This window comes from Parambassis ranga, chromosome 15 (assembly GCF_900634625.1).
Source record: "Parambassis ranga chromosome 15, fParRan2.1, whole genome shotgun sequence".
In the NCBI taxonomy this organism is placed as follows: domain Eukaryota; kingdom Metazoa; phylum Chordata; class Actinopteri; family Ambassidae; genus Parambassis; species Parambassis ranga.
Window position 1 is genome coordinate 3,186,561 of NC_041035.1, and position 22,685 is coordinate 3,209,245.

General features: G+C 40.7%; 1 protein-coding gene across 2 annotated transcripts; it reads right to left on the minus strand.

Annotated features, from left to right (window-relative positions):
• Positions 1-3,702: 3,702 nt before the first annotated feature.
• pitx3 (paired-like homeodomain 3) lies at positions 3,703-20,628 on the minus strand. Of its 2 annotated transcripts, none has more exons than XM_028424204.1 (4): positions 20,363-20,628; positions 14,092-14,209; positions 10,035-10,240; positions 3,703-5,183 (listed from the first exon to the last, which is right to left on the minus strand). In XM_028424204.1, the coding sequence occupies exons 2-4, from the start codon at positions 14,198-14,200 to the stop codon at positions 4,614-4,616; spliced, it is 885 nt and encodes a 294-aa protein (XP_028280005.1). In that variant the 5' UTR covers positions 14,201-14,209; positions 20,363-20,628; the 3' UTR covers positions 3,703-4,613. The 2 variants fall into 2 exon arrangements, with proteins under 2 accessions (XP_028280005.1, XP_028280004.1); XM_028424203.1 differs by lacking the exon at positions 20,363-20,628 and adding an exon at positions 17,310-17,556.
• Between the last annotated feature and the right edge of the window lie 2,057 nt (positions 20,629-22,685).

The following is a 22,685-nucleotide window of genomic DNA, read 5'->3' on the forward strand; positions in this document are numbered from 1 at the left end:
ACCTTGGTGACCAAAAATGCCACAGGGATTTGAAATAAGTTTGAGTTTCTTCTTGATCGTCACTCAGTCATCAGCTTTAAACACCCATTGTCACGTGGCGTAAAGCTTGTTCCTCTCATATTACCATCTATGAAACTTTTTTCTAAATCAGTGCCAGCAATTAACTTCTGAGCTTTATTCCACTTTAAACAGGCTGAGCAAACAGTTCATAAAAAGTATCGCCCAAAAGTCACTTTGTTTAGTTAATAACTTTGAGAAGCTTGTATCAGCCAGTTGTAATTTTTTTCTAATCCCCTACAGGGAACAAACAAGAAGAGTCTGCTGAATCGCTCCATCACTCTATTTTCAACAGTAATTACCATGAAGGTGTTTTCTGTTTGAGTCCTAATTATATTTATCACATTCAAGTCCACCTCTTCTGAGACAATAATCTACCACAACAACGAGGAACAAAGAAATGTATATAGACTGAAAGCAGGGGCATTATGCAGCTATGGGCCTGGTCAGCAGCACTGACCCACTGAGCTGACCCTCTGTGTTTTCTGTGGTGCCTTCAGTCTTTGCCCCCCCCCCCTCCTGTGGATCACTCTCTGTCTTTCTGTGTGAGTCTGGGTGTGGTGCTGCCTTCTCTCTTGGCTCTGACTCTACCTGATGCACATCCACTGTCTGTTCTAGCAGCTCATCCATTATTTCAGTCTGTTGAGTTCAAAGCCTCCTTGTATGCATACTAATCAGCCTTTATTGCCAACATGTGAATGGATTGTAATGTAACTCCATAGTTGAGTTACAGCGAGCAGGCTGAGCTATGGTTGTCATTAATACTATATTAGTGGCTTGCAGTAATACTTCACCAGCTAATGTGAGGACACCGATGTAAGTCCACAATAAATGGTGTATTGGTGTATAAATGGTGTAATATGCAAAATGGTTGCATTCTAGTAGCTGAGACTGAATGGCTACATGTCTCTGCAGCATGGGATGCTGCTTTCTGACATTCACTTTATTGCCATTGTATTAATGCATTTACAGTGTACAGGGTACTTCCTGTGCAGTTCACCCAGCAGCCTCAGGTGTCACTATTACCGAGGTTTTCTGCTTCTTCTGCAAGATGTAACCATCTCATGCCAAGTTTTGCTTTTGGTCTAATCCTGTTCCGCCTCTCGCTCTCAGATCTACGCTGCTTAGCTTATGCTGCTACCTGGCTGCCTGCTCCGCTCTCTGCCTGCCCCCTCACGTTATTCACCAAATACTAACACATCCACCATCTGCTGCTCATCCTCAGCTTCATCTTCTGCTCTCTGCTGCCTTTACAATTAGAATGCTAAAAAATGTTCAGAATGTGCCTCAGGATCCCTTAGTAGAAGTAGTTATTTATTTAAAGAGTGAAATATTGAAGTGATTATTATGAATTTATTTGTTTTAATTATGCATGCACAGCCTTTGTTTTTTATTAATACTTTAGAATGAAATTTATTGCAGTAATGGTTGTTAAGAATGTATTGTTACATTTATTTAAAAGTCTAGAAACAGATGTAAATGTTAATCTGCTGTTGACTGTAAAAGTGATATTGGTCCCCAGGTGAAGCAGGTCAGTTATGAGCAGCTGGCCTGGTGCTTTTATTTGCTTTAAGTACAAATATAAGGAAAACAAGAGAATGAGGTTTATAAGTAATTTTAACAAAGCTGTGTGCTACAGAAATGTCCACATCTGATTCTTCCGTCTGTTATTGTGTCTTTCCTCTCTCTGGCTATTCTCTGAGGTAATCGTTAGAACTTCCTCGGGTCTTGTGTTTTTTCCAGACCACGCTCTGTGCCCTCTCTCCTCACTTGCTGTAGTTTTGCAGTGTGAGTAAACATCAGGGACCAGCACATATCTCCCCTCCAGTGCAATATTGATTCTTTAGTGCGGTGTGGCGGTGAAGAGCACATACTGTGACCGTTTCACCTCACTCCACAAAATAGGTCTGAGGAGGCCACCAGGAGAATAGCTTGTGCTCGGATCAGCAGCAAGTTGATTTGGAGGCTCTGCCCTGCCTGGTTTACAGTTTGAAAGTGTGTCTGTGTCACTGAGGGATTGACAGGGGAAGACACTGAATGCTGAAAATGAAAAACGTACTTTTCAACATGTGCTTATTTAAATTTCATGCAAGTGACATAAATGTATTGCATAACAGTTCTGCCATTATTCCTCAGACCACTATGTATTGTGCTACATGGATGTCTTGAAACGTCTTCAAAATCCTGCTTAATGGTGTGTCTTATATCATTTTGCAGAAAAAGGTTTTTAATGCAACGTTTTACCACCGAGCCAGACTGTTGCCAGCCTTTCTGCATCCTAAAGTATGTCTGCAGGCAAGACACTGTAACCAAAGTATCTCAGAATGACAATATAGCCAGTATGGGGGTTGTGTATGAATGGGTGATAGAGAATCACTGAAAAGCTTTAATATTATAAATTATTTTATGAGCATCACTCGTAGATAGAAAAGTGCAGGCTCCATTTCCACTATAGAATCATGTTTGATTTTAAAGCCACAATGTCTGAGGGGAACTGAAGCTTACTGATCTTTTGTTACTAGCTTATACAATATTCTATTTAATAAATCAAATAAATTAAAAAAGTAAAGAAAAAAAAACATTTTAAATTATATTCTAAACTTTCACCTATGTTAAATAACCTTTACCCTGGATCCTGGTGCTCAGGATTGTTGTATTACTCTAAAAGTAGAATCCACAGAGAACCAACACCGTTTACTATGAAAAGAGGCAAAAGAATGCAACACCGACCTTCAACAACCACACAAAGAATCACAATGAGCCACAGGAGAAGAATAAAGAGAGCTCAGCTTCACAATCCTCTCTGCACTGTTTCCCTTCCACCTACCCATAGATGTACCACTCTGTAAAAGGACAGTGATGAGTTGACACTACTGTTTTGTAGTGCAGTAGTAGTGATCTATCTATCTATCTATCTATCTATCTATCTATCTATCTATCTATCTATCTATCTATCTATCTATCTATCTATCTATCTATCTATCTATCTATCTATCTATCTATCTATCTATATCTGTTGTATGCACTGCTTAGTTTTACTAGCATTACAAAATGTCCTTGGGTTTTTAAATGTTTATTTCCAACTTATTCCATGTTTGTTTCGTGCATGTTTTAATGTTATGTAGTTAAGAAATCTAGCCTGTAAGCGTTACTTCAGATTGTCACAGATCAGCTGTTTGAATTGTCAAATGCTAATTGAAAAAATAAAGTGTGATTTAACTGTGAAAGATCTACAAATCAGCATTAAGGAAACGACCGAAAGGCACAACCGATAAATATTTGTAGGGTTGCTGATGGGGATTGAGGGACTGCTGACCTCTAAGGTTGCGTCTTTGCTCCTGGAGGGTGTTATGTAATCCTGGCACTGCTTGAGCCGCAGCCTCTGTGAATTCCTGCTGAGTTACCGGATAGCCTGCAGTTACCGCACAGCGTCGGTCAAACATATCAGTAAGCAGCCATCGGGAACATCTATATCTCCCCTCCAACCTATTGCTCTTTTTCATCGTTGTGTAAGTGTTGCCATGGAGGTGAGGGTTTCCATGGCATCATGCTCATTGCTGTGAGGAACACCATGTGTCACACAATTAATGTCATTGGCTGTGCGTCAGAGATGTGGAAGGAAAGTGTTTGAAAGTCAATTTGTAGTTGATAGAAACAGATCCTTTAATTGGTTCTTTAATGAGACAAAGCAGGCTACACCAGGAAAAAAGCTTGTTTTTGTTATAACAACTGCACTCTTACATACATTTTTTTTACAGTCATGGACTCCCTTTGTATAACACCACACAAATCTATATACTCAATGGCTTTTTAGAGTTTTACTTGGAAAAAAACTTGCAGATATTCTGGTAAATGTGTGTGTATGAATCACTGTTTGTGTGTTGAAGTTGTGTTGACCTTCCAGAACTGCCTTCTTCTTCTCACCTCATTTTATGTCAACCTTTCAGCTCCCAAGAGAAGGAGAATTCACAACAGTTCCTAAACCAAGTGCCAAATAGTACATCAACCTAGGGCCTTTGCTTTTGAAGAACATGCTTTTCTCATCTTTAAAGTACTACATTTTCATATATTTTTTTGTCACATACAAAACAGAAAAAAGTCCATTATATACATCCTCCATTTCTGTCACATTGCAACCACAGGTCCCTTTTCCTGCGTCAGTAGCAAAGATTGCAATTCGATGTTTTTTGAGCCGTGATGTTGACCACCAGTCCAGTTGAAGCCTCCGTATTATTTACCATTGGGTTCTATGTTTTCTCTAATCATGCAGTTCAAAAGAAGGGAGGAAAAAAAAGGATAGTGGATAATAATCTTTAGAAATCCTTTGAAGCAGTTGGTCAGTACAGTGACAAAGTCTCACAGAAGTGGTTTGAAGTGTGGTGGTCCATCTGACTGTCTGTTTGTTTAGTCAGTTTGCGTATCTTTGAAACACGAGCTGCCAGTCTGCTGCACATCTGGCAGTTTAGCGGTGGAACTTGAAGAGATGTGAAGAGGGGTAACAGTGGACTTACAGCTGGTCAGCTGGGTCAGGGGTCACAATCAAAGCTTCTTCTTCTTCATACCGGCCGGTCTACAGCATATTGGCAGGGGCTCAAGTTGGAGACGGGGTTCTGCACTGCCGGGTAAGCAAAGTTGGTGTGCTGCTTAGCCTTGAGCCTCAGGCTGGCCAGGCTGGAGTTGCAGGTGTCTCTGTACATGTAGGGGCTGGCTGTGGTGGCGTAAGGGCAAGTAGCCGCAGTCACAGCGACCGAGTTGAGTGCCGTGGGGCTGTTGAGGTTGTTGAGGTTGCCCAGGTTGTTGAGCCCAGTGGCGGGAACTCCAGTCACCGCTGAGGGCACCATGCTAGAGGCCATGTTCATGGAGGGGATGGAGCTGGGGGCGGAGAACATGGGCTGGGATGACAGGGGGCTTACATTCATTGAGTTAAAGAATGGGAAGCTCTTAGCAGAGAGCGGGCTGCTTGCTAGGCTCTTGGTCGCCCAGTTGTTGTAGGAATAGCCTGTGTACATGTCATCGTAGGGCTGCATGAGTCCATTGAACTGGGCACCAAAGCCATTTTTGCATAACTCTGCCTGCTGGTTCCTCTCCCGTTTTCTCCACTTTGCACGGCGGTTCTTGAACCATACCTAGAAAATCAACAAGACAATAACACATTAGTTGTATTCTCTGATGTGACTGTGCTTTTCAGTGAGTTAATGTCAGTGGCAGCTGTTGGAAAGCAAAGAAAAGTACTATGCACACTGAAGTGTATTTACCAAAATCCCAATAATTTTATTTATTATTTGTTTTTTCAAACTGTCTGTGCTTGTTCTGATTGGTGTTTCTTTGTTGTATTTTTGAAAATGATAAAAATAAAGCCCAAATATTGATCCCTTCCTGACTCAAACGAGCAGAAAGACGAAAGCACTGGACACACAAGTAAACATATAGCACTCTGTTATAGTTTAAAGCTATATATATATATATAAGCTATATGCTCCTAAGAAATAATATGTGAAACACCTGGAGAAGTTGCAGTGTGATTGCTGAAAACCTCCATGTCTTTCTTGTACTTAAAGCTAAAACTGGTTTTGGTTGGAACACTTGATCCAGATTTGGTTTGACACTTTTATCGCCTAATTTGGTTTGGAGTCATATCACATTTGAATACATTTGATTATACCTACAAACATTTGTTAACCAACCATCCAAAACAATAATAAATTTAACGTACTGGCCTTGATCGAGGTCATTCGACATGTTGCTGTCTGTGGACGTCTTTAGGTTTGTCAAAGTAATACTGAACAAGGGAATGTGAGGCAGACTTTTGCAATTTGCTAGCACATTTACACCTATGTGGTAGAATACATTTATCCATTTTTAAGTTAAGCCTCCAATACACTGCCCGATTAAAGATGCACGACAAAGCTGAAATTCGGCCCGACCCAAAAAAATCATACGACTCAAAATCGGACCAAAAAACGCAGAGTGTATGCCCGGCTTTAGGTGGAGCACTACGCTATAAAAACTGTCAGCTAACATTTCGACATGAAGCTTTTATAGTTAGTTATAGTCAGACATCGCAGATATCCACACCAAAAAGCATAGGACACCCAGAACATTAGCTTTGGAAACACTGTTCTACATTTGACTAAACGAAAGAACACTATTTCAAACTTAGCAAAAATAACAACCATGTGTCAAGAAGCTTTATTGCTGTCATTATTTTTCGAGAACAAGGGGGGAAAAATTCGATTAAAGGAGGAAGTTATTTTGGAATTACATTTTCTTTCAAAAACTAATTCTGAAACATATCTCGCCAGAGTATCCTAACCCTTCTCAAATACTTTTTGTAATATTGTGTGCATATGTATCCAGAATTTTTTCAAAGACATAATGATCCCAGAAAGTAAGTTGAAGTGTATCATCAAACAGTCATATTAGGAAAGGCTTATTAAAACTAATCATTCACTTATTTGAATAGTGAGATCCCAATGAAAGAAATGTCACGGAAGGGCAATCTTCACATTTGTCATTTTATGGTCCTATATTTGGAGGATATGAACTGGATTAAAGCTTTAGTGAAAAATCTAAATTGGGATTTTTTTTAAATGAAAGCTGTTCCAAGTTCCTCAGTTAAGGACAAACTTTTGGTCTGAACTGGAAACAAAAGGGGAGAAACGACAGCCTGACAGAAGCCCTACGGTCATTTGTTAATACTCATGTATTTGATTTAGGCTTCATTAAAATAATTTGGTGTCATATGTTTTATCTCTTTAATCCTCTTAAAACTTTTACAGCTCTTTCTTGTGTTGATACTCGAGCCGCCTCTCTGGCCCCTTGACATACATGCTATGTTATCACCCAATACTCTGTTATTATAGTAACAGAATGCTGTTGACCATTAATATGAGTAGAAAGTGCATGACTCTGAGTTTTCCATTGCACTCAGTGACAGCAAGGGGAAGCCCCAAGCTAAAGGACAAGACAGGAGCTACCCAATCTTCGCCGTGACTTGGAGGCAATGCTGTCTGAAGGTTCGCGGAAGAGGCTGAATGTCAAGGCTGTTCATTTGCTCGCCGGCACGCTCTTTTATGAATCATCTCTGCGAGGATAGGATCTGTGGATCTAAAAAAGCACTGCATTTGCAGATGAACCCAGAGTACACCCCTCTTTATCCATCTGGATAGTTGTATGTTTAGACAGTTTGTAGATGAAGTTTTGGAGATATCGGCTGCTGGGACTTCTCTCTTCTTTTCAGTACAATGGAGGTAAATGGCAATTTAATGAGGAAATATTAAACCTCACGAACTTTTCTACATTTTTAATCTACATTTCACTAGTTATTTCCATTGTACGGGAGATCACAAGCTGAAATCACACCAAAACAAACTGTGGATTGATAAGCAGCCAGCAGACTACACAAAACATGTCAATATATGACTTTGACCCTTTAATATCCATAGAACTAGCCTTACATGTATGTAAGTTCAGAGCTAAATAGCTCAAAACTATTATATAACTAACTACTGCATAACTTTCTATAAATTATTATTATAATCTATGATTCTAAAAGGATACGTTCTGATATTTTGCAAGTTTGTTCCCTGACTTTTTTAGATGTATTTAGTACCACCGGCAGGTCAGATCTTCCAGGTCTCATCCTGTGAAACAACTTCGGCAGTGAAAAGTTTTTTCAGACGGTTTTTATTCCCAGCATATTCTAGTCATTTTGCTGACTTTTTTTAATCACCATGGTATTTAAATCTTGGCAGCAGCTGAGTGTATTGCCTCTGGAATAACTTTTCATAAAGTTCTTTCCATCATGACATTTTCTTCAACCTAACTTGTACTCATGCTTGAATTGAAATTTCAAGGGGCTCCTAAAATATGAACCTGGTCCACATCTAATTAAGCCCAACAACTAAACTGTCGATTCCTAATATATCTAAAGATTTCATGAACCAAAATAACAAAGGTCTGAACAAGTGGGGCTGGAAAATAAAGACCCAGGAAGTGGAAAAAATAAACTGTGGCCACGTGAGGCTGGCTGCTAAAATGAGTTAATCTCCATTAAAATTGGTGGTCTCTCAATTCAGGAAAAAAACATACAAACAAATAAATGAACACTTGGTGCTTATTTAGATCGATCAGGAGTTAGATGGACTCAGGTGCCATGATGATCACAAGTCAGTACCTCACTGTGCTTTAGCTTCAAATGGTGTTTCACACACACAACTAATCACAAGCAGTTGGCTACTTTAGCTGTGATCTGAGCTTTATTGTAGGCATTATAACTAACACACACATGCTATACACCGACATGTTCACATTAAGCTCTTAGCTGAAACCAACACTGGAGTTAAGTGTAGCATATAGACAGTTTTTGTGGGGTATTCTGATCAAAATAAAAGATCCACAGTCACTCATCGCCACAGTGAGTGTTATCAATACATCCTGCCAGGCTGCTGCACTGATGATTAAGAAGTGCTCCGTGACAAATCGCATGAATCAGTCTGACAGGTGAACTATTTGAGGGATGCGGGAATCTGTCTGCATGCAGGCTTGAAAAGGGCCACCGATGCACATTAGGGGCGAGTCAATATGTAGTCTGTTGTCCTTTCAAAATAACAACCAAGAGTGCATGCTATGTGACCTTTCGTCCAGCCAACATTAATTTGATCCATTACTTGTCAGGCGGGCTAGCGATTGTATTGTCATCCATCAGAATGCATGTCCTCCTGCTCCATATAGCTACAATGACCAAACCGCTGGGTGTGGCCTCACGCTGCTGCACCTTTGACATTTAGGTTTAGTGTGTGTGTGTGGGGGGGGGGATTTACCTAGCATTGAAGTAGCTCGTATTTCTAACCATGTATGAATTATATGATTTATTATACATTCTCAGCTGATTGATTGGTTTGGTTTTGTTTATTGTTGTTAGTTAGTTATTGTTGTTAGTTTTGTATGGCTGTAATCAAATTAATATTTTGTAAGCAATTCATATTTATTTATTTTTATTTTAAAATCCAACTTCTGAAGCATCCTAAAGGCTTCGAAGCTTCGAAGCGACATTAACTTTTCGGTCTCCTCTAGAAGGAGACAGCGCTGACGTGTCACAACAACCCATGAAAGTCAAGTTGTAGTAAAATGATTTGCAAAACGGTTCAGATCTTTGGTTCTTATAGTGATTAGTAGGACTTCAATGTGTTGCATTAAAAAAAAACATAACCTTGGTTCAACCTTGTTATTTGCATGAATGATCTTTTTTAGTGCCCTAATGTGCAGACAGACTGACTCCATTCAAATGAAGGAAAAAGTCACCTTCACTCAAGGTGAATGTCAGTCCACAGACACTCAGGACGAGGTGTCTGGACAGTTTACGGGAGCGATGCCCTCACTCAGCATTTGTTTCTATTGTTTGGTATGGTCCACACATCCAGGCTCACAGGGCGATAATATTAATCAATAAATCAATATCTCTTGACTGGGTCTGTGGTCTGCTAAACCAGCGAAGCCTCGGCCAATTCTCGCTTTATTTCTCTTCCATCTTCTGACTTTCCTCCTGGTGTTTTTTGGTGATTTCAGTTTACCTGGAATTGAGCTGAAGTGTTGAATTTAACCAATAAAAAGTTAAAATTACTTGTATCTGTCCTCGACCTTCATCCACTATGCCTACACATTGAAGTGAGTAGTGATAAACATCATTAAAATCTGAAGGTTAGGTCTGTTTGGAGCTAAATGTGTCACATCTGTACTGAAAAACTTGATTTCAAACGTGCCAAATGTCATCCACTGATATTCATCAGGTCAGCGGGGTCACAATCTGGCCCGCACAAACCAAATGACATGTTGTAAAAATCAGCTTGATGCAGCCTTTGTGCTTTTTTCCATCTCTGTGGTTGCTAATTACAAAAAAAACAGCCACTACTAAGATAAACACTCTGAGGCCTCTCTCTTCCAAAGCAGGCTGAGGTAGGAAGGACTTGTGTACCCACCCTGACCCGCGCCTCAGTGAGGTTGGTCCACACTGCGATCTCCTCTCTGGTGCTCATGTCGGGGTAGCGGTTCCTCTGGAAGGTGGCCTCCAGCTCCTGGAGCTGCTGGCTGGTGAAGTGAGTCCTCTGCCGCCGCTGCTTCTTCTTCAGTGAGCCGTCCTCGGTGCTGGACTCGTCCAGTTGGTTCTGGTGGGATTTCTCTGTGTCTAAGCAAACACAGGAGGAGAAACATGAGGATACAGGGCGGAAGAGTGAAGCAAAAAGAGGGCACAATGGATCAATGAGAGCAACGCAAAGAGGCAAGAATATGAAATCATGACCTTATATGACACAGATTATGGCCATAATTCACACCAGAGCAATCTGTCCACTGTTGAAGGTTATGACATGCAAAACTCCTCATGACAGGTTACTGATGTGTTATTTTACTGCATGTAAGTATGTCAAATCTAAACTTTAAACCAGCACAAGATGTACAAGTATTCAGTAATTTATATTTTTTGAGCAGCTGCTCATATGTATTTAGTTTATCTGACTTGTTTGTTAGGAATAATAGAGCTTTTGCTTCTGATATATATCTATATCTATTTAACTATAAGTACCTGACAGACACAAACAATCATCATCTACTAACAAAGAAGAATTTTAAAACAACAAAATAGATTAAGAGAACTTTAATATTTCATTTTACTATAGTTTCTTTTAGCTGCTTTTAGCTGAAGAAAACCGATGACATATGTGTGATTTGTCAAAACTGAGTATTCAGAGCAGCAGCAGTCATTAAACAAATAAAAACAATTAAGAAAATACTGAGTTGTAATCCGTTCTGTTCTCCTTTGCCTCCCGAACAGTTAATACCTGATCGTCTTTTCCTCTCTTTATTAATGTGTGAGCACTATCTATGGATATTTTTATATCCCTATGGTTTACACACAGACACCTGTGTGTGTGTGTGTGTGTGTGTGTGTACGTGCGTGAGCTTGTGTGATTACTGTCCTTTGCAGCTAAAATACACACATTTATCTATAATTCTATATCCATATATTTGATTTTAAATTTTATATTTGAATAATTGTGGAAGAGAAGAGAGCATGCTTTGTGCTTTATCATTTGCACAGTAAGTTATCCAGGTTTGCACCATCAGAAGAAAACATGGTGAAAGAATCTAAAAGTAGAGAAAAAGAATCAGTTACAAGTTTCTCTGTGATCCTATATTACAGGATGAAGCAGGTTAATAAATGGATGGATGTACCAGAAAAGTATCAGAAATAAAGATCATTCATTAATTATTTTCACAGTAAAACACATCTATATGTGTATTTAAATACACCTGCAGTTTATGATTGTAGTAAAATTTTACAGTTACATAATTTAATAGTGAATTATCCCAAACTGTGGGACACAAATACACCTTAAATCAGGCTCATCTCTGTGGACTCTATTTAGCTAGAGAGACCTTTCCCTCTGCATTCATCAGCATCCCCTCACAGCTGATAGTGACTGGATATGATCAGATCAAACAGCATCTAAAACCCCCTCCATCCCACAGGCAGGGAAATGACAAGCGCGAGTGTGACGTTGCCAGGAGAGAATGACTGCAAACACAGCATTATGTTGGTAGATGTGCAGGAGCAGTGTGTGATTGCATTTGGCCCCCAGTGCGGTGAGTTTTTAAAAGACCACACATCCGTGTTATGTCTGCCAGTTCTCCTTCTCTGCCAGATCTGACTCCCGCAATTTGAGGACCTCACAGAAAGTGAAATTAGTTGGCCAGCTAATCCTGTGGATCAGGCTTTTGTGACTGGGGCAGGTTGGGCTCTGTTTGGTGAAGGCTTAGCTCTCTGGGAGCAGTTCGAAATGATCAGCGGGGTTTAAAAAGAGGCTCCACAGGGCCACCGGCAAAACCAATAAGGGCCAGGGCCGAAGCTGTTATCTGGCAGTAAACCGACACTGGGTAAGCTGTCACTTAAGGCCAAAGTCTATAACCCAATACAGAGGAAAGGGCAGACCTCTTTCAGAGTGACGCCACCAACAATAGCAGCAATCTGACTGATAATGTGCCGACATGACAGAGGCGTTCCAGGTCAGCTTTAATCTGGAACTTCAAGAGGCTTTTAACCAAATCACTTTCTGGAAGAACAACAAGATATTGAAAAAAAAAGCATCGCATCAATAAGTAATACATGTATGTTTGTATGTTGTCCAACGCAGGAGCTGCACCTTTTTATTCAGAGAAGAGTTTGTCACAATAGAGCGCTCTCTCTCAGGTCAGACAGTCCCAGGCCTGTGCCTGCGGCAGAGTGCACTAAGGTGTGGCAGTCATAGTGTTCATAGAATAATTATGTCCAGGTTAAGGCTGTATTATAAAGGGGCACAAAAGTGAACGTTGAACTGTACGAAAAAAGTGTTTGTAATGCTAATTTTAAAACAGAACATGCCAGAGGGCATAAGTGTCCATCACTATTGTTCAAAAGTGAAAACACTACATGAAGTCATGAAGTCAGTGATGTGAGTATTTGCTGAAGAGCTGATCAGAAAAAGGCAGGACCCATTAATCCATGTTATGCAAATGATTTTAAAAAAAAAGAGTTTAAAATCATTCATTCATGTCTCACAGTGTGGGAAACGATTTCATAAATCCTTATTTTTCCAGGCTAAAAACAAACATATAGCAAACATGATTAGCATTTCAATTGTCTATATTCCTGATTCTTATTATGTGAACCTTTATGTTTGTGTTTATTTTTATGTCATTATATTAAACACAAAATAAGGAATTTTCCATGAATCACTTTTATATGCAAATTAAAATAACTCTGACCTGTAAAAATAATCCCATGACTTTAGATTTATTAATCCAACAACATGTGAATTAGATACAGTGGCCAGTTGCAAAATATAAATATAATAAAAAAAGAAAGTCAAATCAATTAAATGGACCCAAGTACCAGAATTAATTTGACCTTCAAAATAAAAGTCTATTAATTGATCAAATAAAGGAGCAGTTCCAGTGTCAGGTTATAGCTGAAGGCTTTGCAGCCACTGAAGCAGACTTGAAAGCATTTTTACACTGAAATAGTTTGTGTTTGACAGTTTGTTAGGACTGGATTTCTGAGCACACACACACACAGTTTAGCAATTAGATTGGGTTACACACACATAAACACACGAACACACTCGCAGCAGCGCCCCACACACACGTGGGTAAAGTCTTATGGAGGCACTGCAGAGACGGACAGTGAGACGGAGACATTGGTCCAACATAGAACCTAACTGCGGCCTATGGACTGAAATGGAGCAGACGTAAACTCCGTCCGGATTATCGCTATCGATCCACCAATCACAGCCAGCCTTTATGAAGACGTGGTGTATGTGTGTGGCGTTTCAGCCACGTGTGATAACGTAAACTCCTCGGTGAATGTAAACATTATCCGTTCCCCGCTGAAGGCCGTGACGTGCTGCTGAAAGCGGCGGCACACGAGACACGAGACACGAGACACGGACCCTGAGTGTCTCCACCTTCAGACAGTTTCATCTGTCAGACAGTTCAGTTCCTTCGATCACTGTAGGTCGAGCAAATAAATTATTAATAATAATAAATCGATGCTTCTTGATTTTTTTAAATTGCGCTGAATCAAGTCTCGGCGGCGCGCTCGTCTCCTGGCGCCCGGCAGAGAAACACGTTTCGCTCGTGCGCGTGAATTTTCATATTCAAAGTTACATTTGATTACAGCGCGTGGCCTGAGGCCGGCACCGACGAGGCTGCTGCCTGAACACGGGGACACGGATTTCTAAAAGCTGCCATCTTCTCTTTGCATAATAGACGCGCTGCATTTTCTATCTTGTTTATTTTATATCAGGCCTTGATGGTTTTGATCAAGCTATTAAAACGTTTGAGACCCGGTTAAATATTAAAAATATTTTAAAAAAAATACAAAAATACGCTCCCGTTTTATTCTGTAGGCCTCAATATTGGGCTGATAATAATAATAAAAATAATTTCCACATTATCCAGACTACATCACATGATTCCACACAGACGATGACGTGGACTGACCGCTGTTGTCCTGGCCTTTGCATCCCTGATCGTGCTGCGGGGTCCCGGAGTCGGAGAGCGACAGCGCCGGGCTGCGGGCTTCACTGTCCGTCAGCAGGTTAAAATCCATGACCAGGCTCTGCAGACAGACACACGGAGACACGGACAGACACAGGTCAGGCATCAGTAAGCATTCAAATCTTTCCATTATGGAACATTATGGTTTACAAATGGCCCATTTTATAATAAATCATTTATTTCATATATATTTAATATGATCAATTCAGATTTTCTTCTAATATTTGCTCAGCTCCGTCACCAGTTACTTTTATTGGCAATATATTGATCAGTTTAAAAGATGATCTGTCAATGTTCTCCTATATGTTTGATAGTGTAATAAATACAACCTCATAAAAAGACAAAAGTAAGGAAAAAAAATAAAGCATCTTTAATTCCCCTGTTTGCATACAGCTTGTAAAACCCCTGACAGACATATTTGTATCCTGACGGCTGACCTCACTCCTCCTGAGACTCCACTCACATCATTTCCTTGTCTATCCGGAGGGAAAGTATGTGTTTATCCAAATCAATAGAGACTCCATTTGATGTGTGTGTATTTGTTTAATTTGTCGCTGCATTCTGTTTCTATTTTCTCTTCGATCTTTCCATTCACTGTCGCTGTGGCGGTTGTGATCCTTGATCCCCATTATAGAAGGCTGACATAAGCAGCTATAACAGCACCTGCCCTGAACTGAACAGAGATCTATTTTTGGACGAGCAATAGAGGTCTCCTTGCTATAAAATACATTATGACATTTCCAAATTCAAATGGGTGAGGCTGTTGTTCAATGGAGTCCCAAAAATAGTTTTCTGTTTATTTATCTGAGGGCAGTTAACACCTTTAAAATGCTGAAGTGGGGGGGGGGCACACTCACTCCATCCGAGCTGAGAAAGGTTTGGGATGATTTACAGTCAAATGCAAGTGTGTTTGATTAGAATGTCCCCAGATGGGCGCCACAGTCCTCATGATGTCCTCCACTTACTTATTGTCAGCTGGTGAGGACATGAGATGATGACAGCAAAGACGAAAAGAAAGAAGTGATAAATCAGTGGACATAAAAGGTTACAAGTTCAAAAGAAAAGTCTTGAATCATTAAAGATTCACACCTCTACCCTGGGACAACCCCTGCTGAGTGTTTGGACGCTGCCACTGTGTGTGTGTGTGTGTGGCTGAGCGTTGTGGTTACCAGCTTTATACTTAGAAGCAGCAAATTTAGATTTTCTGGGGAAGGCGTATTTGTCTGTGCCAGTCACATGTGACTTCTACTGGGGGTTAGATCTGAAGCCTCAGCCTCAGAACACCACACCAACCACACACACACACACACACACACACACACACTTCACTTTCTGTTACACTATACCAACAACAACACATTGTACAGCTTGGTTGAACTCTTGAACCAGACCCACTATCACCATTTGCAGTTGTTGAATCAACATTATTTCCCCCGGCACTCTTTGAACATCTCTCTTTATACTCTTTTAATCAGCAGCTGACTCGGCTCAGTCCTCCTTCTGACAGTCGTCAATGATATAAGAACAGGCAGATAAACTCATATGATGCAGCATCACTTTCTGAAAAAGTACAAATAAAATGCACTTATACTAATTCTTCCTCCGTGTTTTCGATGCTTTGTTGAAAACAGAAAAAAAAGAAAATCCTTCAGTAATTTAGGGGTTAAATTTTCTGTTTTCTCAACTTTGGAAGATTTGTTTCCTGTTCTGACTTTAATCTCAGGATTTTGAGATTTTTAATTGTTCAAATATGTTTCTGGAAACAAAGTCTGAAGAGGTACTTCGATCGAAGGTAGAAATCTGATTATTACTCTTTTTCTCAGAGATTATGTATAAATTCAAAGTCAGGATTTTGTTTTTTTAGAAAACCAAAAGATGTTTTACGAATCTCAGAGTTGTATTTTTAATCTGAGATGTTTTGTAGTCAAAGTTTGTGTGTTTTTGCTTTGAATTTTGTTTTTATGACTATAATTTCAACATTATGAGAAAAAACTCGGAACATGTTTTTACAGACCTCTCCTGAGGAGTCAACAGTTTTTATTGTGGACTGATTTTTAACACCACATGCTGAAAATGTGCCGAGCACACCTGAAGTCATTGAGTAGCTTGAGCTGCACCTAAAATGTCATCTCTCTCTCTCTCTCTTTATTTCATTTGAAAAACACATTTTATAACATTACTTCCAGTCATTTTAGTCACTGGTGTTACTGTGTCCTCAGTCAGCGCTCACAGCTCCACAAGCTGCTGCCTTCACTGACCACAGTCTTTGGTCACACACACACACAAGAATCAGTGTTTTCCTTTAAACTCTCCCTGACCCTCACTTAGCAATGTGTCACAAAGCAGCATAAAGCTGCACTAAAGCCAACCTGCATATTCTGATTAAAGGTTTAGCACCTGATTACTGCCGAATATCTCTGACGTTCAATAAGTGAATCAACATTTTTATTCCATCGCACGAGCATCCAGCCGTTAATAACGCACATTTCCTTCCATCACCAGTGATATTTTGCTGACTTTGAATGCTTGCATCTGTTTTTTATTGAGCGTCCGTGAGAATTTCACAAAAGATTAGAAGACAGGAAAATGAGTTTTCTGCTGTCAGCCAGAGGCGATCACTGCATCCCTGGGAAAAAAAAAGAAAAAGGAAAAAAAAAAAGATGCAAGACTGGAGGATAAGGTCGAGTCTCCCAGTGGAGAGATTACCTCAGTAAGCACACTGCCTCTGTGTTGTGGCTTTGGATTAATGAGCCTCTGATATGGATTTGTGGGTTAAAGTTGACTTGTGGGTCAAAAAGATCAGTTTCCATCTCGATCATAACCGCACAAATATTGTTTCATTCTTTCCTCCTGTTTGGAGTCCACAAATATCTGTCTTTGTATTTCAAAGGGAAGCGTGAGCCTCCTCTCATGGCTGTACTTCTGAACAAAAATATTTGATCCTATATTTATTTATTTCTGTCCTGATGTGACATTTCAGTGTGTTCATACCCTGATCTGACAAACATCTCTTACACTTACTGTTTACTTCTTTTATGAGCTGTAAGTTAAGAGGGCGAAGCTCAACACAAATACAGCAAAACAGAGCAGAAGGTGAATCCAACAAGCAGGCAGCTTATATTTAACACTTACATTCCAGACCGCATACAAAGTTCATTTACCTTCGCTGTAGACGTGTGTGAAGCTGCTTCTCCGTCTTTTAAAATCTATAACCCTCCACAAATGAGTCCAAAATGGCTGTTCAGTGCCTGACAGAGCAACAGCTGTCCCTTTGTGAGTGCACTGGCCAGGTCTAGTATCAGCAAGGTCCAGTATTTTGGTCAGAAATATGAATGTGAGCCAGACAAGGAGGGGGGGCGACATCCACTGTGGCAGTGATGGATGGACAGACGGCTTGGTGTCAATGTGGTGCTGAGAGGCCGGCTGGCTTGGCAGCAAGGGGAGTGCTGGTGATGCAAGCCAGTCATTTTGTCCAGAACAAGGTGTCAGTACCCAACGCCACCCCCCCTTCCCCCTCCCCCTTCTACACACACACACAAATCAGAGGCTCCACATGATTAAATTTCCAAAATTGAGAGCCCCCCCCCCCCTCCCTCTCAGCTCAATATGGCCAACAAGCTATCATGGAGCTAACAAGCAGGCTGCAGCCTGGCAGTCTCATCCCTCCACCAGGGATGTGGATGCTGACTTCCCCCCGTGGTGCTTACTCCTGCACGACACTTATGAAAGGTTTTAAAGGGCCCTTGGCTACTTCCTGGAGCACCTTTAAGCAGCCACCTCTACCTCTACCTGACATGCTGTTTCTCCGCCTCTGCCCTCGGAAACAGCACGCACACAGACACACACACACACACACACACTGCTAGGATGTGTTTACTTTTAATGCTGGGGGTCTCTTGTTCAGAAATGAACACAAATCTGCAGCAAGATGAGACTCTGCGGTTTGCATAAGCTGCAGTGCTTTGCATAAGCAGTCGCCCTGTGACGCAGATCTCATTAAACAGGCTATATATCTGCTCATAATAATAAAAAATAATAATGGAAGCAAAAATCCTCTCATTTTTCGGGAGATTGCCGGGTCCATCTGGCGGTGCGCGCAGCAGACTGCTTGCATTTCCACGGACTGCAGGCATTAGCCCGAGAATTATTCATAAACGCGTCGAGAATTAATTCCTGGGATTAAGAGTTGATTAAGATGTGTGTCACTTTGCTGTCTGAGAACTTATTAAGGGCCCCCTCGAAGAGGCGGCAGATGGAATTTCAGTCCAATGTTTGTAGATGTTAATTTCTGCCCTCCTATAACAGCCATTTGCATATGATTGAGGGAGTGAGGCCGAGGCAGTCCTGCAGCAGAATCACTGCGAAATAATTGGCTGTGCAAGCCAACACAAGTCCTCAGCAGTGATTAACACAGAGCCTCTGCACATCAAACATTTATTACGCCCCATCAAAATACATTTCACTGCAGTCTCTCAGTGTAATACAACTTTGGGAATTTATTGAAAAATCTTTTGTTGATTGAGATGAATTAACAGAAGGATTGTTTTAACATTTAATACAACATATTTCGATTTTACTGATGCACTTTATTTTTATTTTAATTATAAGAAGGTGCGTTTGACTTTTTTTTTTGTAAATAAAACTACCTGGCCAATAAATAGGTAAGTAGGACTTTGAATGCACCCCATGTAAAAGCATATTTAGGCAGGTGATTATTATTTACTGAAATCACCCGTGTTAAGTTCAAATGCAAGGTCCTGCGCGGTCAGTGTCTTTTCCATAATATTCCACTAAATTACGGTAACAATATTAAAATGTTTAAGTTTCTGTGTGGCTTAATAAAATGTCCTTCTCATCATGTTTAGGTGAGAAAATGATGCTCCGTGTTCTCCACTGCGGGCCTCTGAGCAGGCTGCAGGAGCCGGGGCCTCTGGTGGTGCACACACGGTTGGCTGATAACCACTAAAAGAAATATTTACATTGCACCCTGAGGCCAAACGTGAACTTCGATTAAACAAATCTGATTTTCATATGTCCTGACCTGGGAACAGATGCAAAAGAGGCTATAAAACTGAAGGCATGCAGGGGGGACATCTGATCTGTTAAACCTCGAAAGCAGACCACAATAAATCTGCCTATAGGATGGATTGTTATTTTATTTTATAACTTTAAAAAAAACAGAGCGTGAGCTTGAAAATCGAACATGAAGCAGACCTTATTGAGTAAATAAAAAGTTTATCATAAAATAAAACAAGAGAAGCTGAACGCAGCTCCTCTGTTTATTCTGACTTCATGGAAACAATTTTTATTTCATTTGTATTAATATTTGGGTCTATACAGGGTTTTTATTTATTTTTAACAGAGTGGGTCATGGGCCCTAGATTTATTAATAGAAAGAAATATTTTAAAAATCATAATGCGCTAAATATTTACACCCAATATAAAATATAATAACAAAAATTAAAATAAATGCATCGGCTGATGTAGTTTTGTATTATTAATAATAATAATAATGCTGAAAATAAAAGATTAAAAAAGAAATGTGCACGTGTTACATGTGGATAATAATATCAGTTAAAAGTTATGTGTACCATTGCGCGCGCGCGTGCGTACCATCGTGGCAGAGGGCGCACAGCTCAGATTTAGTCTCCCGTGGCGCCCGCAGCCACCTGCCACTCATCAATTCACCTCCACAGCCTCAAACATTTTTGTCCCCCCCTCCAAAAAATATTTTCACTACGTCCGGCTGGCTGTGCGCGAAAGGTTTGCGGAAACCACACACCACGCACAGCCTGATGCTCCAGGAGAACCCGGGCGTGGAAGCGCCGGTTCACACATGTTATGCAGTCAGGCCTGGCGCACGCACGCACGCACGCACGGAGAGTCTATATAAGATAAAACCTATAGTTACAAAGTAAATGTGGGGAAGCGCGTAAAAAGTAGGCAACACTTCTCTGAATATCTTCTTCTCCTGCGCGTCATCCGCAGCTTCACGAGGAACGAAGTCATGCTGAACATGGAAAGTTGCAAATATAAGAGAGAAAAAGTGGTCCCCTGCTTTTCATCCCAGCAATTTTGCCAAGTTTAACCCCAATAAAAACGCACTGGATGGATGCCAGACCCACGCACACAAACAACGTGAGGGGAAAGAGAAGGAGCGGGAGGAGGAGGAAGAAGAAGAGAGAGGGGGGAAGCTGTGGTTAGTTACACTTACATAGAATCCCGGTCTGGTTAAATTAATCCGTGGAAAAGGCAAAGAGTTTTGCTGTGGGCTGATGGCTGTCCAGGCCTCAGGTTTGCTCGTGACATGGACAAAAAGTTCCCCGCTCGTCAAAAAGTCAGAAAAGGTGTCTGCCAGTCGGTGTCCTCTTTTCTTCCTTCTCTGCTTCTTCTTCTTCTCCTTCTTTCTTCTTCTTCTGCTTCTTCACCTTTCTCCCTCTGTGCTGTCAGACATGAAGGCTGTGGAGGACTGAGGCTTGATCCCCACACGGAGTATAGGGAGGGGGGGGTGGAGGGGGGTTGACTTCATGCTAAATATTGTGTGTGACAGGTCCACTGTAGAAAGGACGGCCCCTTTCTCTCTCTCTCTCTCTCTCTCTCTCTCTCTCTCTCTCTCTTTCACTCCCTTTCTTTGCGACCACATGGGGCACACACGCACGCACACACACACACTGATCTACAAACACACACTCTCCTCCCCCTTTCCCTGTCTGCCATTGGCTCTCTGTCTGCAAACACTCTCTCATCCCATTCTGGCTGCAGCCCTCACAGTGCAGCTGTTTACCTGCTCTGTTGTTGGTTAGCATGGCAAAGATGGAGGCACTTATTGTACTGCAGCATTGAGTCTTCCTAAGTGTTCACATAAAAGGAAAACAATGTCTTCGCTGTGGAAACAGTTTAAGAGTCAGTTTGGAAAGCAACATAAAGGGGTAATCATAAAAAAATAAATGTATGAGTATGTCAAGTATAATTTATTATGATATTGTAATAATTATGCGGTCCATTCGTTTTTATCTTGTTTTCATTAAGTTATTTTTTACAGGCTGTTTGTGTGTGTGTTGAAAGATGTCACACACCTCCAGCTGTTTTTGATTTATCACATCAGACATATGCTCATCAAGGGTTAATCTCCTGACAGTCTATGGTTATTTGAGCTGACCAATCAGCATCTATCAGTTGGACATTGGTGTGTTGTAGCCCCCCTGTACCTGTGCTGTAAGAAATGTCATTTGAGTTTTGATATATGACTAATACTGTGTAACTGTGAGATCTCACATGTGTCATGAGATTCAACCTACATTACCAAATACAGTATATAGTTAACCAGTGAAGTCCATTCTGTTGATATACAAAAATGTATATTTACAGAAAAAAGTTTTTCCCCCCTTTCGTTGCCATAACGATGCTAAAGCACGCAACATGATTTAACTCGTTTCACAAGTATTAGGCTGAAATTTCTTTTTTGTCCCCGAACCTTTGCATTTTGGTGCAGAGATCAGAAGAGGGGAGTTACGATATTAACCACATTAGGAAAGATCTCTGAGTAGTAAGTAGTATATATATAGTTTGAAACTATAGATCATCAACAAAAGAATCATTAACTATTTCATTGCCAGAAAATTAGAGGTTAGGAAGTTTGCTACAGCAGCTGCCTTTAACATATTTTGCTTAAGTTAATGAATGAATGAAAGTGACCTTGATTGAATGGAGACAGGTGGATCTGTGGCAAAGAGTGAATCCACTTCACTTAGGATGAATTGTGACCTTCTTGACCTCCACATGTGTGATTAATGGTTCAAATCAAACAGGATCAGAAATCGTATCTTGCCATTGACCACCATATTTATGAAAGGATTTTACAGCATATATGTATTAGTTCCATGGTGTTGTCTCATTGCCTATGCAGCCTACCTGAAAGGTGACATTTACACCCATACCATACTGTGTGTTTCACTCCCGCAATAAAATGTTAAAAGTCGCACTTTAAAAAATGGTGCCCATAGCATAATCCAGCCTGTTCATTTATTAAAAATCCACTCACAACTTTGTTAGAAAGGTTTGGAAGGGGAGTGTAATCGCCCTGCTCTTATTTGACTAGCGTTAACACATTCTTAACACAGCTGTGGGCGTTAAGATATGATATTAGTGTACACAGCGTTAATGTTTGTCATCTTTCAGTGACCTTTGCTGGTGATGCTGGAGCTAGAAGATTGCAAAATGGAGACCACCAAAGCAGGTCAGATATGAAAATGACCAAATGCAGGTGTATTTGTTTTTCTGTTACACCTGCAGCATGAAAAGCCCACGCTGCATGCCAGCGCTGATAAACCGCTTCTCAGTGATACTAAAGGGCAGCCTTTAGGTGTAAGGGCCACGGAGACAATGGCACAGATTGGCTGTGCATGCACAATATATTTCTATTGAAACTCAATTACAATGTCCCTTTACAGAAATCAAGATGTGCTGTCCGAGTGGCATTCAGACAAATGGACAGGTTAGAATGCAGACAGATCAAGCAGAGACAGAGACAGAAATGA